Here is a 17,491-nt window from a genome sequence, read left to right as displayed (position 1 = left end):
GGATGAGCATGCGCACGCCGAGAGGTGTGTCGTGCCCATCCCAAGAGCGGGTCGCTGCGGTGCTTCTCGATGGGGATCGGTCGACGTCTCCGACTGCGGTGGCTTGCGGGCCTCGGAGGGGCTGGTTCGCTTTTGCTGCTGCTAGCTCTTTACAGGGTAGGGTCGGCAGCCGGAGCAACAATTGGCGTTTGTTTGCTTGCTTGCTTGCTTGAAGTGGCGCTTTCGAATGTTCAAAGGGCTTCGCGTACGCTTTTGCAACAATGCTACCTTGTTCCACTTTGGGTCCGTTCTTCCTGCAAAGAGCTGAAGGCGGCACGCGCACACACACACACACACACCTATTATAGTCACAACAGCCCTGTGAGGTAGGCGAGGCTTAGAGACACGGACTGGCTAATGGTCACCTGTAGGGTGACAATATGAAAAGGAGGACAGGGCTCCTGTATCTTTAACAGTTGTATTGAAAAAGGAAATTTCAGCAAGTGTCATTTGTATATATGGGGAGGGAACCTGGTGAAATTCCCTCTTCATTACAGCAGTTAAAGCTGCAGGTGCCCTGCCCTCTTTTAAATCTGGAGGAGGGCTTTCTCCGCTGTGGCACCCCGGTTGTGGAATGAGCTCCCCAGAGAGGTCCGCCTGGCACCTACACTGTACTCCTTTCATCGCCAGCTGAAGACCTTTTTATTCTCTCAGTATTTTAACACTTCATTTTAACTTAAATTTAAGTTTTACTGTTTTAACTCTGTATTTTAATTTTATATCAATTTTGCTGCGTGGTTTTTATTTTGGTTGTGCTTTTTATATTGTATTGTGTATTTGTGCTTTTAACCTGTTGGTTGTCTTACTATGGTTTTAATTTTTGTGAACCGCCCAGAGAGCTTCGGCTATTGGGCAGTATAGAAATGTAATAAATAAATAAATAAATAAATAAATCTGGTCACTCTAGTATAGCTCCTGCAGCTTTAACTGCTGTAATGAAGAGGGAATTTCACCAGGTTCCCCATATATACAAATGACAGCTGCTGAAATTCCCTTTTCAATACAACTGTTAAAGATACAGGAGCCCTGTCCTCTTTTTCATATGGTCACCCTAGTCACCTGACTATGGCCAGGCAGTTTGTATGAGTGAATCTGTCATTGAGATGTGGAATTCTGGAATGTCAGTACAAAAGACAAAAAGAAAGAAAGATAGAAGGCAGGGAAAGAGATGAAATTCTCCTACCCAAGCCCCGGACTGATCTTGCATTGAGCAGAGAGTTGGACTAGATGACCTCCAATGTACCTTCCAACTCTCTGAAGTACCTTGGAATGGCAGGGGGCAGGAATCAAGGCTGGGGAAGAGTTGTGTTGAGAAAAGTGCCCCACACTGTACTATAGAGGGAGGGAAAAGGGACAATTTTTCCCTTTCCCACTCTGAGAAAAACTTCACCCTGTCCGCTTCCTCCACACTGTGCATAATTTTAGCCATGTTGCCACCTTACTAAACTAGAAAGCCCCAAACATTGTATCTTTTCTTCATGGCGAGTTGCTCCTTCTCTTTGATCATTCTGATTTCCAGCTCTACAGTACATTTTTTTGAGATACAGTATTTGGAGATGTATGCAGTATGCCAAGTATAGTCATACTGTAGATTTGTGTTAATGCATCATGATGTTGGTAGTTTTATTTTTGGTCCCTTTCCAAATGATCCCTAGGATGGAATTTGCATTCCCCGCCCGCCCGCCCCCCCCCCCAAAGCTGGGTTGACGCTTACATCGATCTGTCCACCGTAACCCCAAGATTGTTTTCCTGATTAGTTACTGTCAATTCAGTCCCTATCAGATTATATGTGGACAGGAGTTTTTTCCCCAGTGTGTGTCGTTTTACACTTACTTAAATCGAACTGCATTTGTCCTTTCCTTGTGTAGTCATCCATTTTTAAGGTATCTTTTTGGAGCTCTTCATAATCCTTTTTGTTGACCTCCACACTGCTCGTCTCTAGATAATTTATGAAGATGTTAAAAAGCACCAATCTCAATACGGATCTTTGGGGTGCTGCACCTCCCTCATTGTAAGAGCTGTCTATTTATTCCTCCACTTTCCTTCTTGCTCTTCAACCCATTTTGCTTAAAGTAACACATTGCATTGGGGTTGCTTTTGAAAACTGTTGGGAGGCTTCAGTTGATGCAAAAAACTACAGCTAGTGTAATGTCGGGTTGTTACGAGGCATTTGTGGAGCAGAGTCCAAAGCAATCGAGGCTCCTGCATGGCAAACAAACAATGTTTATTTCAGACAAACAGCAGCATGCTCTGAATGCAAGGAAGTGATTAATCCCCAAACCTTGATTACTTAAATACAGTTCAGCTGTGCTGAGACATACTTTATCTTAAAAGAACACTACACCATATCTCCTTTTCATAATAAAAACATATATATATATATATATATATATATATATATATATATATACACAATACAAACACATAAACTGCATATTACAAATTATTAACAAAAGATTAAAAACAAGTACTATAGTGGGGCTAGAGGTCACCAGTTGAGAATGGTCTTTACCACCACCCTTTGTCAAGGAACATATCTATAGGTGAGGTGGGAAGTGGCCAGAGACAGGGCCTTCTCAGTGGTGGTGTCATTGCCCATGCTGGCTGGGGATGGTGGGAGTTGTATCATAGAAGGCTCCAGGTTGGGGAAGACTGCCTTAGAGGAAGGATGACATAAAAATGTAACAGTTACATAATAAATGCTTCTCTCTAGCAATGGCCCATTTAGCAGTATTACTTTCACAATTTATTTTTAAGGTGATGAACCAATTGACTTTTTATGCTGTCTGGAGGATAGAGAAGCCACTCTACAAGCTTGATGTAAATTGGCCTAAATTTCCAGAAGGAATAACTGGTCAAACATTTTGTGTGGCTGTTGATGAAATCAATGGATTAGTTTATGTGGGACAGGTAAGAAAAGACAACATTCTTCTGTCCTGACTAGTAGAGGGATCAAATCTGTAACTCTGGTTGTCAGCAGATTCCATTTTTTACAGCTACTAATCTGGCAAAACTTGCACAGAATACCAGTGGAAGCTCACACTTCTAAATCGAGCATGTGTAAGGAGAGAGAGAGATATGTGTTCCTGTGTTGAAAAGAGCTTCTTTGTGGGAAGCAGACATTTGCATGGCTTCCTTCCAGTGTGGGTGCATGTTCTTGACTGATGAATAACCTACTATTTAAAGGGAAATGTAGCATGGGGATTCTTGAAAACAATGAAAATTTTTGTAGAGTGCCAAGAGCTACCCAGAAAGGACGCAGCCATTGTTCCAGTTAGATAGACAAGGCCCCCGTCTTGATGGCCTCAGGTATGTATCCTGAGGCCCTGGGCTCCTGAATTGGCACTCCTTCCCAGCATCTGCATGGGAAGGAGCGGCAATTTGGAGTTGCCACTGGCAGAACCAAGGAGAGGGGAGGAACAGGGCAGTTGGCTCTCCTCCCTCTGAGCTTGTCTGGCTGCCCCGTTCCTTCCCCCCGCCATTTTTAAAAAATTAATCTGTAGATGCGAAGGTTCGCATCTACAGATTAAAAATTAAAAAGGGGGAGGAACTGGGCAACCAGAGCAAGTTCAGAGGGAGGAGGGCCGGCTGTCCTGTTCCTCTCCTCCCACCCACCCCATATCTTTAAAATGTATTTATTTACTGTGTGGAGCCTGGAGCTCCCTGTCCACCCCCTTCCAACACCCCTTTTAATCCTCCCCCCTTAAAAAGGCTCTGCAGAGGCGTGGAGCCTGGCTCCAACCTTTAAAAGTCGGGTTAAGTACCTGTCTTTTTTAGCGCAGAGCTTTGGGGCTTTGCCCCTGGATCCCTTCGGAGTGGCGGCTGCATCATGTAGATCATCTGCCGCCACTCCAAAGCTACTCCGGGGTAAATCCCCTATGTAGACGAGCCCAAGATTAGATAGATAATAGATAATGTTAGATAGACAATGGCTCAGTTCAGACAACACGTTTCTTAACCGTGATTTTAGAACTCCACAGTGGAGTTTTTATACCACTGTTAAGAAATGTGTTGTCTGGCAGGAAAACTCCACACAATGGTGGAGGGTTTTTTTGGGAAAACACTCCATGCAGAATATCCACGCTGTGGAGAGGAGAGTTCCTGCGCAGCCATTGTGTTGCGTGGCAGGCTCCGCGGAGTTTTCCATTATGTTGAGTTGATGTTTCCCACTGACTACAGAGTTCTCTAGCAAGAGCGGCAAAAGGAGGGAGAGCCGCCAGGATTGTTTTTTTTCGCAGCAATGGTTCATGGGATATCATCCGGAGGATCGGGGGAAGAGAGAGAGGGGAGGAACTGTTAATCAAACATCATGATGTATTTTACTCAACTCCATGGTAGCCCACAGTCACACAATGGTGGAGTAGAACATGATGTGTGGGGAGTTCCCTCTAAAAACTCAACCGTTGAGTGGAATTTTCACACTGCATTGACTAATGTGTTGTCTGAACTGAGCCAATGTTAGATAATGATAAGATTACTGTTAATGAACATAATTCTCATCCCTTCACACAGTTGGGTAAAATTAATCAGAAATGGGGTCTTTATATAGCCTGAATCTGGGATCTTGGTTTATTGCTCCCAAGTAAGCCAGAATCATAAACTAGCTTTCTTGTGGGTTTTTGAGAGGTGTCTGTTAATCTCTGTCAACATGATTCTAGCAAGGCAGTTCTGTTCTTAAGCATAACAAAAACTAGGACTGATATCTATTATATTGATAGCTTGATAACTCAGATACTATTTATTTTTATTCTGGTTTACTGCCAAGATTGGCTTTCAAGTGTCTCCTTGGTTTTACTAGCCTTTTTGCTTATTACATATCTGCATAACGCAGTAATCAGAGGTTTCTCTCCATGGTAGCTAGACACTTTGCCTCTCTCCTTCTTCTCTATGGATTGGAAATAATAGTACTTGGTCAAGCTCATAGGAGTTGTTATGAACATCTATTGTGGATGCTATAAGGATCTGTAGTGAAAAATGCTGAGGATTTCCCTCACTGGTTTTCTTCTGTTATGTTTGTGTCCCTTCAGAGAGGTGATGATAAAGTGCCCAAGGTCATAGTGTATTCTGAGGATGGCTATTTCTTACAAGCATGGAACATTACTACCATTGAAATGCCCCATGGTATCTTTGCATTGAATACACCCAACATGAGTTCAGTGTGGATCACAGATGTTGGAACTGGTATGTAGCCCTAGCCAACATAGCTAATGGTGAGGGATGATGGGAGTTGTAGGCCAAAACATCTGGAGGGTTGCAAACTGCCTACCCCCGATTTAGATGCTGCCTTTCCACTAGGGAAATTGTGTTCAATATACACAATATACAACATAAAAATGCATCGCTAACATCCATTTGAAGATACCAATATTTCAACAATTCAAGATTTTTAATCAACCAACCGAAAAGTCTGTATTGCTATTAAGATCTCAACATAGAAAAAGCACCATCAACAATCAGTTGAGTAATGTGAGTCTTCAAAAACCCAACAAATTGGTTTGGCAACTTGTCTCTTGTTGCCAACTTGGTTTGGCAATGAATTGGTTTGGCAATCTAAGTTCTCACAGCAGGGATATTCATAGACCTGGTTTGCAGGATCACCACAGCCCACCATGGTGACACCCATGGGAGCCAGGTTGGCAGTCCAAACCACCATGGCTTCTCATTATGTGTGAACTTGGTAAGAATGGATTGCTGGGGTGTTTGACAAGCCGCTCAAAACCCACGGGCTGTTTTAGGGTTGTGGGTGGTTTGTCAACCACACCAACAACCCACCATCACCAGGTTTACATGTAATGAGAATCTACATCACCCCCCAAATGCGCCTGAATATTCAGAATGGCCACCATTGCCACAACGAGAGGCCTGCGGAGAAATTCCCCCATGGTAGGTTCTCATTATGTGTGAACTGGGCCACAGAGTCCTAACCAATTCTCCTTCCTTTCCCAGGACTCAATGAGATAGCATCCTTATTCTCTGAGTGATAGCAACCATTCCTCTTGAAGGTTCCTGTGGTGATATCCATTTGATTGTTTCAAGGTGCAATCCTATGAATGTTTAGACAGACAAAGCACCTGCTGCATTCATATTTTTAAAAAAATGATTTTAGGCTTAGAGGTTTTCCGACTTGCTCTGCAGACCATTACAACTAACAAAGCTACCACCTGGTCCTTTTAGACTTGGAAATTAATTCTTGTTGAAATGTTGTTAAATGCCTCATTAATCAGAATTCAGTACTCCGGATCATGCAGCTTGCATGGTGCTCTTGAATGGAAACTGACCTGGTTTCTGTTGGCCACTATGGGGGGCTTTTTCTTCAGGATTGCCACCACCTATAGGAAAACTGCTTCTTCACTGGGTTATCCCACTGGGTTAACTACTTCTTCACTAGGTTATCTTATTCTTAGCAAATACTTATATTTCAGGGCCTAAGGAACATTTTGCCACTATAACCCAGAGTTCCACAAGCTGATCCTTTTCAGCTGTCACCAATTATCTTACAATACTTTAAAACTTCCTAGTATAAGAGATACACAAGAGATAGGCACCATCACAAAAGTCAGGATGAACTATTAAGTTGTTTGTTAAAGGGATATTTACTTTGGGATTTTCAAAAGATTGCTTACTGTCAGTTAAGGACTGAAGAGACACTGTTGCTACTACTCTTAATGACTTCTTTTATGTCAGCCCAAATCCCCTAAACCTCCACCCTAGCCAAATGTACTCACAACCAGGTCCAGTTCTGGGTATAGTCTTCCTCTGACTCCCGAAGCTGCTCCTGTTGTATTTATAACTGCTTGGACAATTTATCTGGGATTTTACTACCTGCTCCTGTAACTTTCTTCTGGCAAGATCATAGCCTCCTGGCATAACACAGCCACCTGCTCCATAGACCTGAACTTCACCAGCCATGTATGGTTATCTCACAGAGAAGGAAGCTTAAAATTCAGACCTTGGCTATTCACTTTCTCCTCAGCTTTCTCCTAGTCCTTCTATAACACAACCCACCAACGGGCAGACCTTCTCCCTGACTAACTACTGATAGATTCTCTTAGTCCCTAAATGTCCACTCCTTAACTATCATTTCCCAACTGCTCTTTTCCATCTAGCTAGAATCCCCGGACAATCAAAATTGAATTCACCTGATCTAGGCCCCATCTATAAATACTCAAATACTCTCACTCCTCATTTGGAATATCACCAAGCAGCTACTACTAAAACAGGCCTTCAGCACAACAACACTAAGCCCCAGACCTACACAGATACATTGTAGTCTTGCAGAGCATTTACAGAACAACAACAGTTATATACATGACATTTCTTCACAGTCACCATCAGTCCATCCCAAAGGCTACAGTTCTGTACCTGTGCAAATCTTGTAGTTTGTACAAATTTAGGTGATTTTAGAAGGAAGAGAGATGCTTGTTGAGAGGGCAGGGGGCAGTCGGATGAGGAACAGGAGCAAAAATTGAGTGCCATGGAAAGCATTTAGGAGCTGTAAATCTTGTAAATGCCCCCTCCAGTTTCTGCCCAGTTCTACACAATCTCACTCTTATTTAAATAGCAGCCTTCACAGAGAAAATGTGGTCTTATCGAGAAGTCTCTGCCTCTTCTTTAATATAGGCAAGTATGGACACACAGTTAAACAATACAGTCCTGCAGGCCAACTTCTTCAGATCATAGGTACTCCAGGTAAAGCAGGTTCCAGTACAAACCCCCTGCAGTTTGACCAGCCAGCAGACATTTATGTTGAACAAACAGGAGACATCTACATTGTGGACGGTGATGGAGGGATGAACAACCGCCTACTCAAATTGACGCCAGGTAAGCAACATAAAAGGCCTATAGACAACACTTTCAAACTGGCTTTGATTTTTAATTCTCTAGTGGCTTTCTCTGTGATATACAGCCCATTGGCACGAGTCATGTGGCTTCTATTACATCTCACTTATTTGTCTAGCATTTCTTCAGGTCTTTTCTCTCGTCCATTTTGTTTTACCCTTCAAACATGCATATAAGAAGACTTCTGTTATGTGCAGCATTTCAAACCACTGCAGAATTTCACAATTCAGGTCTTTATAGAGGACAAGATATTTAAAAAGAGGTGGGGGAATTGCACTATTCATATTGTTCAGGTTCTCATTGATCATGAGTCAATTGGCATTCTTGTTTCTAATTCTATTGCAGTTTATTGCTTGGCCTATTAGATATTTTTGGGTGCTAATTAATTGTGTTTTAAACTGTTGGGTGTTTTACTGTGGTTTTAATTTTTGTGAACCGCCCAGAGAGCTTCGGCTATTAGGCGGTATAAAAATGTAATAAATAAATAAATAAATGAATAAAATTACCAAATCTATAACTCCATTAAGTCGGGCTAGTTGGATTTAAACACAAAAAGGCCCTGTTTATGTGTACATAAATCCAAGCATTCTCACAGGCTTGTAGATGTGTCCTTAGACCATCTAAATCAAATTCCATAAAGCATGCAACTGCACGGCATGAGAATTGAAGCGTGTGTATTAAACAATTAGTGTGCTACATAGCAAAACAGAAAAAAGGGGCAAACAAACCAAAATGGTATATTATGCTATAAACTGCAATGATAACAATTCAGGGGTAAGAGATACTTGTTGCAACAAGGTGAACCACACATTGAACATTGGAAAATAAATAGGAGACTATGAAGTAACAGTTAGAAAAATGCATGTATCATAACAAAGTTGAAAATGGGAAATAGCAATGTTTGGGGACAGAAAAATGTCTTGAAAGATTTGTCTTGTCTTCATTCCCATGGCATATGCTCACGTAGTGGTAGTGAGTTTGTGGAAATTGTTGAAGTTGTTATTTACATTGCCCCTATTTTCAAATGTTTGATGTATATATTGGAACTGTGTGACCTCAATTGGGGATTTATATCATATTACTGTATTTCTTTGATTCTAAGACACGCTTTTCCCCCCATATAAACATCTCTAAAAATGGGGTGCATCTTAGAATCGCGGGTGTGTTTATTATTTCTTAGAATCAAAGCTTTTTTTTTCTGTTGGTGGTACTGAAATTAGTGTGTGTCTTACAATCGATGCCATCTTAGAATTGAAGAAATACAGTATGTTAAGTTTTCCAGTCTACAAAATCGTATATATGAAGTAGTGTTTTTCTGAAGAAGCTGTCTTAGGGCAAAACAAGAGTAAAACCGGATTCCTGTAATTCACCATTGTTTGTAACTTGCTACTTTCCATTTTCAACTTTCTTATGATACATACAGTTTTAACAGTTCATTCATAGACTCCTACTTTAATTTCCAATGTTCAATGTGTGATCCACCTTGTTGCAACCTGTATCTATAACTCCTGAATTATTATCAGTGCAGTTTATAGCATAACATACTGTGTTGATTTGTTTACCCTGTTTTTCCTGATGTTTTTGGTATGTAGCACCCTAGTGGTTTAATACACATGCTTCAACTCTCATGCTGTGCAGTTGCATGATTGTAGCATTTGATTTAGTTGTTCCATATCAAATGCTACCTTTGTTTGAGGTTTTGTCCTTCTACCGTCTGCCACCCCTTCTTTTGTCCTCAGGCATAATCTTCTAAATATGACTATATTGATGCAGAATTATCAACAGGTTAGCTGTTTATACTATACTTTATAGAATTCAATTAATGTCTTCTTTATGGCACCATAAACTTCCACAACTTGAAGAAGATTAGTCTGAAGCATTAAAATGTATCTTTCAATAAAGGTCAGAATTCTGACTAAACTTCTAGTGTGACAGTTATGCCACTATACTGCAAGGAAGAGTACTCAACAGAAAGCTAGATTATGTTATGTGGGTCAATGCTTGTAGGTGAAATATTACTTGGTGTGTTTTTTTAATAGCACAGAAATGCATTATTATTTTTTCCTAATGTTAGGCCATCTTCACAGTTTTGTCCAGGAGCATTATGTTATGATCTAGTAGCTAACCTACAATAAAATGAATATGATGTACACCATATCAACCTCGTTTGAATTGCAGGCTAGACATGATAGATGTCCTACAGATCTCGAGAAGAACAATGCTGATGTTAAACTTACACCACTTTTGGAATTGCTATAAATATTATGTCAATAGAGTTACCTAGTTTTAATTCTGATGTTTTATTACAAACACATAGCAGTGTAAAATGTTTGACCTACTACTTTCTACTCACAGATTTAAAGACTTTATGGCTGTATGGGGAAAATGGTTCTGGTCCTACACAGTTCAAGATTCCACACAGTGTAACAGTGGATTCTGTCGGAAGGGTAAAGTAGCAGCAATAGTTTTGTTGTCATTTCATATAATCTCTTAATACCCTGATCCTGAAATATGTCTTTGAAATTAAAGTTGTATTCCATCCTTCCCCAGCCTGGCACCCTCTAGATGTGTTCGGCTGCAATTCCCCTCATTCTCAGCCAGCTTTTTTTTTTTTTTAATGTTGGGTGCTGGGGGGCCGGGAGTGGAGGGACGTTTTTGATCACCACGTTTTTGAACCTATTGAGTTTAACAAGGTACAAGTGTCATAAATGCAGATGGAAATGCAAGACTGAGCAGGGAAGAGGTATGGATGGATGTCATCTATATTTATATGCCACCCGTCACTTTCTAAATCCAAGGGTGGTTCACAGCAAGATAAAAATACAGCAATACCATACAATCAGCAGGAAAACAACCAAGGAGATAAAACAAGTAAAAACAGTCCTAATATCCTAATGGCCCATTGCTCCAAGTTGTTCTTGGATGTATGTTGCCTGTTGTGTGTTTTTATGTTTTTAATTTTTTAATATCATTTTTAATGTTTTAATATTTTGTAAACCGGCCATGGGTGGTACAGAAATGTAATAAATCATCATTATTATCTCACTGAGCAAATTGAGAATGCCTCAGTAAATGAAAATGCTGTGTGTTCTTGATTGATAAAAAGGCAGAATTGATTCTTGCCAGGAATGGAGTATGGTGATGAGCTAAATATGTCATACCAACCTGTTCAGGTTGAGAACATTTTGCTCCTCATTTGATATTAAGTATTCTGGTATATATGCAGAGCTGGTTTTTATGAATGGTCTTAGAACAGTTTCTTTGTGTGCAATAGGTATGGGTTGCTGATAGAGCCAATGCGAGAATCCAGGCTTTTGACAGAATCACAGGAGAATGGTTGGGCTCTTGGGGTAGCTGCTTCATGGATGATGGGCCTTCTTCTGTCAGGTACATGTCCTGTATGCTTACATGCAAATGTGTGTGGTGGGTGGAAAGGGAGATTTTTCAATTGACCAGGACCCACATGGATTGAACTCTAAGGTGGTGGATGGGAAAGCTCTAACTCCAAGGGTACAACTTGTTTACTTTTTTGGTGGCATTGTGGGTACAGCAGTGTTCGATCCAGCGTGTTTGCTAGAGATGCAAAGCCCCCTAACAATGAAGTGCACATGCTAGAGAGCTGTATGTGTGCCATAACCTATTGACATGTGGCACTACGTAAAGCAGGGGTAATCAGCTTGTGGTCCTCCAGATGTTCTGGCCTGTGACTCCCGTCAGCAAAGCCAATAGTGAGGGAGGATGGGAATTAATGCTGGCTCCTAGTTTTGGAGGTCCCTTGGGCAAGACACCCTCCATGGGCTCCCTCCCTCAGTGAGCCTGCTTTCTTACTGCCATTGTCACCAGTTGCTGTTGCTCCTCATCCCCTAATGCTTGCTTGAGAGGCAGCAAGCAAGGAGGCAGGGGCATCTCCTGCTGCTCCTTCTCATCACCACCACCTTTGTCTGGGCCAGAACCAGAGGCAGGTGAAGAAGATTGCAATGGGGAAGACCAGGGTGCAGCTTCAGGGAGCTCTTGTCAGTGGGCCCCTGCTGGGACCATGGGCCACTCAGGCAGTGCCTGGCTGTGCCTACTCTTGACGACAGCCCTGATGGGAGTTCAAGGCCAAAACATCTGGAGGGGGACACAAGTTGCCCAATTGGCTTTTCTACCCTCTTTGTCAGAAGCAGTTCCATATTGAACTCCAAAGAGGTGACTCATCTCATGCATCCACCAAAATCTTTTGCCTACATCTGTATTTAAAACTAATAAACTTTATCAATATGAGCTGTGAATGTGTTGCTTTTCCTGTCATACTCTTGTTTTCAAAACAGTTATTTGTATGTGAAAAGCTTGGTTCAGTTCCCTGAACTATTAATTTCGACTTTTTAATTGATGCCTGATTTTTGAACGGTGTTTGGGTTGGACCCAAGGATCCTGTGAGTGGAATGCTGCTCATGGAAAGTGCAGTCCCATTACCTCAAAATGGAAGGGTGGGAGGTAATTTTTGTTATCCCCCCACAACCCCTAGAAATATGGGGCTCCACTACAGCGTGGGATCTGGCCTGGTGGGTCTACGGGGAAGATAGGGACTTGGTGCCTGTGCTGAATTAATGGCTCTTCTACAAACAGATGGACTCCTGTGAAAGGAAGGGCACTTATTGGGGCTGAAGTTAAAAGGACCACATTTGAGTTATGGCTGTTTTATACTTTGAATGGTTTTAATTTTTGTGAACTGCCCAGAGAGCTTCGTCTATTGGGTGGTATAAAAATGTAATAAATAAATAAATAAATAAATAAATAGATAAATATAGTTCCACCTGCAGTGGCATGGGAGCCCCTTCCCTATGGTATAATTCCACATTGCCCTGGATATGTATGAATGAAGCTGTCACATAGGGGTGGTCTTTCCCTTTCATTTATCAGGACACTAATGAATGCATTCTGATTTAGGATGGAGGGTTGTACTCATTTAGTGATTTGGCCACAAATGTTAATCCAGTTGGCCGGGTCAAACATTTTGTGTTGTTTAAAACAAACAAAACAACAACACCCCAAAAAAGACAGTTGGGAATGTCAAGATGAAGGTTTGGGTCCAAAGAACCTGCAGCACGAGTAGAAGGCACTGCCATTCCCATGGGGAGAAGGAAAACTGGCTCTAGATCCCTACTGAAAACTAGCTCTAGATCCCATCATTAGGATCAACGGGGGTTTCTCAGGAGTCCTTCCAGAGTAGCTTTTCCCATGGCATGGGAATTTGCAAATGGATGGAAGGTGACACTCCAATATGATCAGAAGTGCATTCTGTCCGTATAGTACAACCTTTGGATCCAAAAAGAATTCTACATACCTTTTCTTTAAATAGCCTCTCTTTTTTTTTCTTTTTTCCTTTTCTTCCCCTGGTAGATTAACTCCTGATGAGAGGTATATGATCGTAGCCCAAATATATATTAACAGGGTGTTGATCTTAGCTGCCCCACCAATAGGATCAATTGGCGATTGTACTGTGGTGGACACAATTCAACTTGCAGATGAAGTCAAGCCCCATCTTCTGGATGTCAGCATGAAAACTGGAGCAATTTATGTGGCAGAACTGGGCGCCCAGCAAGTACAGAAGTTTGTGCCTTTAGACTAACATCATCTTTCAGACTGTACAAATTGTGGAATCTCCTTATTGATTGTGAACTTGAAATGCACATTTGTTTCATTTTCTGTGCCTATCTCAGGGACTTAATTGTTGTCACTTAAAAAAACCTGTATTTTAACTGTATTTAATTATATTGGCATTGCTTATTGTGACGTGGTTTTCCATCCAGAAGACTCCCTTCCTCCCAAGGAATATTTTTTAATATAACTGGAAGAGTCATTTTATGTTGCTACTTCACACAATCAGAATTTTCTGTTTATTTGTAGCTGTTTTATGTCTAGCTGAGTTGCCTTACTGATTCACTCCTGTGAATGGGAGAAAACAGACCAGTCTGGTCTGTATGTAAAGGCAGCAGGAACAACTGAGCTGCAAAACCTCCTGAGACCTGATTATCTCTGGGAACAACTCTGGTATGATCACTTAAGATCTTCAGGCATGGCCCCACTCCAGGGGGACTAGCTTATTTCCACAAAGAGCAAGGCCTTCTCAGTGGCAGCCTCAATTCTCTGAAACTCCCTTTCGAGGTACATGCAGCCCCTCCCCCTGCTGTCCTTCTGAATCTCCATTTTTCTGTTAATGATCTGATATTTTCTATTATGTCTGTGTTTTGTACTTTTATATACTGCTGTGAAATGCATATGAATAACAGTGTCATCTTTAAATATATCTGGAGCACCCCAGGTTGAGGAAGGCTGCTTTAGAGAATGGCCAAGAAATTCAGGTTCATGTGCCACCAAAACCAACCTCATATACTGCAACTACGACAAATTTGTGATAGGGATGTTGTTTACATGTTGACTTTTGTATGTTTTATTGTGGTGGTGCTCAAGTCTTGCACCATCTTAAATGTTTTTTTCTCCTGCTTTCCGTGATATTTTATAGTATTTCTGCAGCATCAGATAGAAATTGGTGCTGCACAAATCTGAAGAGAAAAGCCCTATTTGAAAAGCTAATAGTCTTGAGAGTTGCTTCATATACTAGGTTCAGATGAAACCCATGGGTGAAATCCAGTGAAAACATCTGCAAAGCCAGCAAGAAGGTGCACCCCATTCTCTGCTGTGCATGCTTAGAATCTACCCTTCAGAGCTGAGAGACCCTGCAACTAGGGCCGTCGCATAAACCCTTCTTGGGCCAAGCACCACCACTTGAAAACCTGAGGGGAGGGTTCAATAAAACCTTTCCCCTAGCTATGAGGGAAACAGGTTTAATATTGAATCTCTCTGAATATACTGTGGGAATACACAGTTATTAAGTGTTTAATAACTGTAAGGCAGGTAAATAATAACTGTAATAATAACTGTAAGGCTTGTAAATAATACCAAGCTGACACGTGGTATTTGGTAGCTAACAAAATAATAAGTTCATTGTTATTTAAAAGCTTTAAATAAAAGTATAATACTTTTAACCCTGCCTAATCTAAACTCTCCACACATCAACCACCTCACTGTCTTCACACCAATCCTAAGTCCCTAGAATCCAAACACCTCGATAAACAACTCTCACTCCTCAAACTCACAAACTCCCAACACTCTCCTTATATACTCCTTTCCCCCCATCTATTACATCATAAACCACAACCACTCAGTTCTAACATTCCATAGTTACCAGACATACTAAGTCCAGACATATACAAGATACTAAATTGTGGAGTAACGCCACAGACCCTTCCAGATGAGATTCGCAGAGCGTTGCAGGAGGGAGAAAGTCTGGTCTTGCAAGCGGAAGTCCAAGTCACATGACAAGGGATTCCACCCCTAATACTTTGAAAAGCTACATCTTAAAATGTCACATGAGTGCAACAAACACATCTATCAAATGCGCACAGAGAAGCACAAGGCTGACTGCAATTCCTCATGTACACCTTTGGTAGCAAATCCAGGTTTTCTGTCATATAATGTTCGTAATGGCCCTAACAAAGATGAGAAAAGAAAGGAACAAAAGCAGCAGGTGGGTGATGTTGTTTCAGGTAGAGGACTCAACCTTGTAACCTACTGGATCTCTTTGAAAAGCTATGCTTCTCTGAAATAAGCAATCAGATGCTGGATTCTCATTGCTCGTTTGATAGAGATATTAGGTTGGGGACATGGTTGTCCTGACTATCGTAAGTCCCATTGATCTAAAGCATGACTAACTTACTCTGGCTCTAACTCACTGAGATAGCAGTTTCTAAGGAGAAAGCCAGTGGGTGCGTGGAAAGTTGAAGATAGATATGAAAGAGTCACTGTGATGGAAAGGAGATCTTGGAATATTCCAGTGATGGGGTACGCCAGTAGATGTGCACAGGCAAGGAAGCAGGACGGAGGCATTTCATTCTATCTGGAAACCTTCCTCCCGCTCTAAATCCCAGCAGAGGTTGCTCACGTATATTCACTCGTCTCTTTTCTCACAGCCAAACAGGCGACAAATGTTGCACTTTCTGTTTTGTGTTAGAGGACACAGAGTCTTGGATTATCTCTTCTCTTACAGTTATGCAGATCTTAAAATATGCTTTCACACCATTTCCAGTTGCTGCTTGTTATATTTGCTCTAGGGAGTTGATTGTGCTTGTGTCTGCAGTGGGTCAGGAAGCTTGAGTTACACACACACACACACACACGCACAGAGAGAGTGTCATGAAATGAACTCTTTAGGAATGTGAATCTGGTCTTTAATGTCCCCAAACAGTGGTATTGACTACATAGCCCATGTGCTGTGTACTACTGTTTCAGCACAAAGCAGACCTCTGTTTCCACAGGACTTTGTTATGAACTCAATCTTACCTTGACCTACATTCAGATAAAAATAGTGTAGAGATATTGGGTTACATCAAGCATTGCACAAGCAGATGTCCACTCATGCAATGGACCTTTGTTTGAAATTGATTGGAAATGGAGGAGAGGTTTTGTAGCCTCACAGGGGTGATGAAGTCTGTCCAAGCAGATGAGTTGATGGGTCCTTGCAGTGTCTCCTGTTGATAGCGGCAGGGTGGTATTAAAGCAGCAGTAGTAGTCTTGAGACTACTGGTTCATGCTTCATATGAGCCTTTAGTAAAAGCTATGTGGTGTGCCCTTGTTATCCATGGCAAAGATAGGAGACATCCTTTTTGGTCCTGAGGGCTACATTCAGTGCTGGGTGGTGGATTGTATATGCATTCTCTCTCAAACACACACACTCTTCATGCTGCCCATCTTTTAACATTGCTTTATGCAAATAGGATAAAATAGGATAGGGAACCTGGTGGCCTTCAGGTGTTTTGGAGTACAGCTCCCATAGTCCTTGACCATTTACCATGCTGGTTGGGGCTTATGGGAGTTGTGGTCCAAAATGTGTGGAGGGCAATATGTTGCTTACCCTCTCTCCAAAGCCGAATGCTTCCAGTTCCCATCATGAAGCCCTAACTTGCACAAGAAATCTAATGATTTTTCCTGCTGGAACAGTCTAGGGCTATAAACATGGGTGCTCTTATTCTCAACATGCAAAAAAACATGCATTGAAACAACCAGATGAAATAAGGCTTAAATTTATTATCAATATATGTATACTATGTATATAGTGTTTTATAGCTGTTTAACTGAAAGGCCTGTTCACACAGTCACCTGGCTGGAGATTTATATCTGCTTTGTATATATGTATGCGATACAATTTGATGCAGGCACTACGCATGTACAATGCTGTACTCTTAAGCCTGATTCATGCAATTTTCCTCCCTTTTCTGAGGTGTACAAGGACCATGCAAACCAAGGCCACATGCATACATATTTGTGTGGAGTCCATACTGCTGTTTCTATGTAGAGGGCACACTCACCCCACAGATCTTCATCTGGGAGATGGGTGTTTTGTTCTGGTATGGATTCATCTCCGTGTTTAAAGGCACACTACAGGCATAGATGCCATGGCAGCAGCGAAGGGGTTTCTTGGCTGCTTCGATCACCTCTTCACATAGCCCTCTTTAAAAACTGTGCTGCTTTTGTCAGAAGGCATGTGCAACTCTTGTCCATGGTATCTGGTGGG

General features: G+C 41.6%; 1 protein-coding gene across 1 annotated transcript; it reads left to right on the top strand.

The window, feature by feature from the left end:
• The first annotated feature begins 52 nt into the window (after positions 1-52).
• On the top strand, positions 53-14,162 carry NHLRC3 (NHL repeat containing 3). The gene is made up of 7 exons (XM_063125243.1): positions 53-156; positions 2,797-2,949; positions 5,067-5,220; positions 7,660-7,860; positions 10,234-10,325; positions 11,153-11,265; positions 13,261-14,162. Exons 1-7 carry the CDS (start codon positions 70-72, stop codon positions 13,487-13,489), a joined length of 1,029 nt encoding a protein of 342 aa, XP_062981313.1. The 5' UTR covers positions 53-69; the 3' UTR covers positions 13,490-14,162.
• The last annotated feature ends 3,329 nt before the right edge of the window (positions 14,163-17,491 follow it).

The sequence above is a fragment of the Elgaria multicarinata genome, chromosome 4 (genome assembly GCF_023053635.1).
Source record: "Elgaria multicarinata webbii isolate HBS135686 ecotype San Diego chromosome 4, rElgMul1.1.pri, whole genome shotgun sequence".
Lineage (NCBI taxonomy): Eukaryota > Metazoa > Chordata > Lepidosauria > Squamata > Anguidae > Elgaria > Elgaria multicarinata.
The sequence above is the reverse complement of the archived record's forward strand: the minus strand, read 5'-3'. Positions and strand labels throughout refer to the sequence as shown.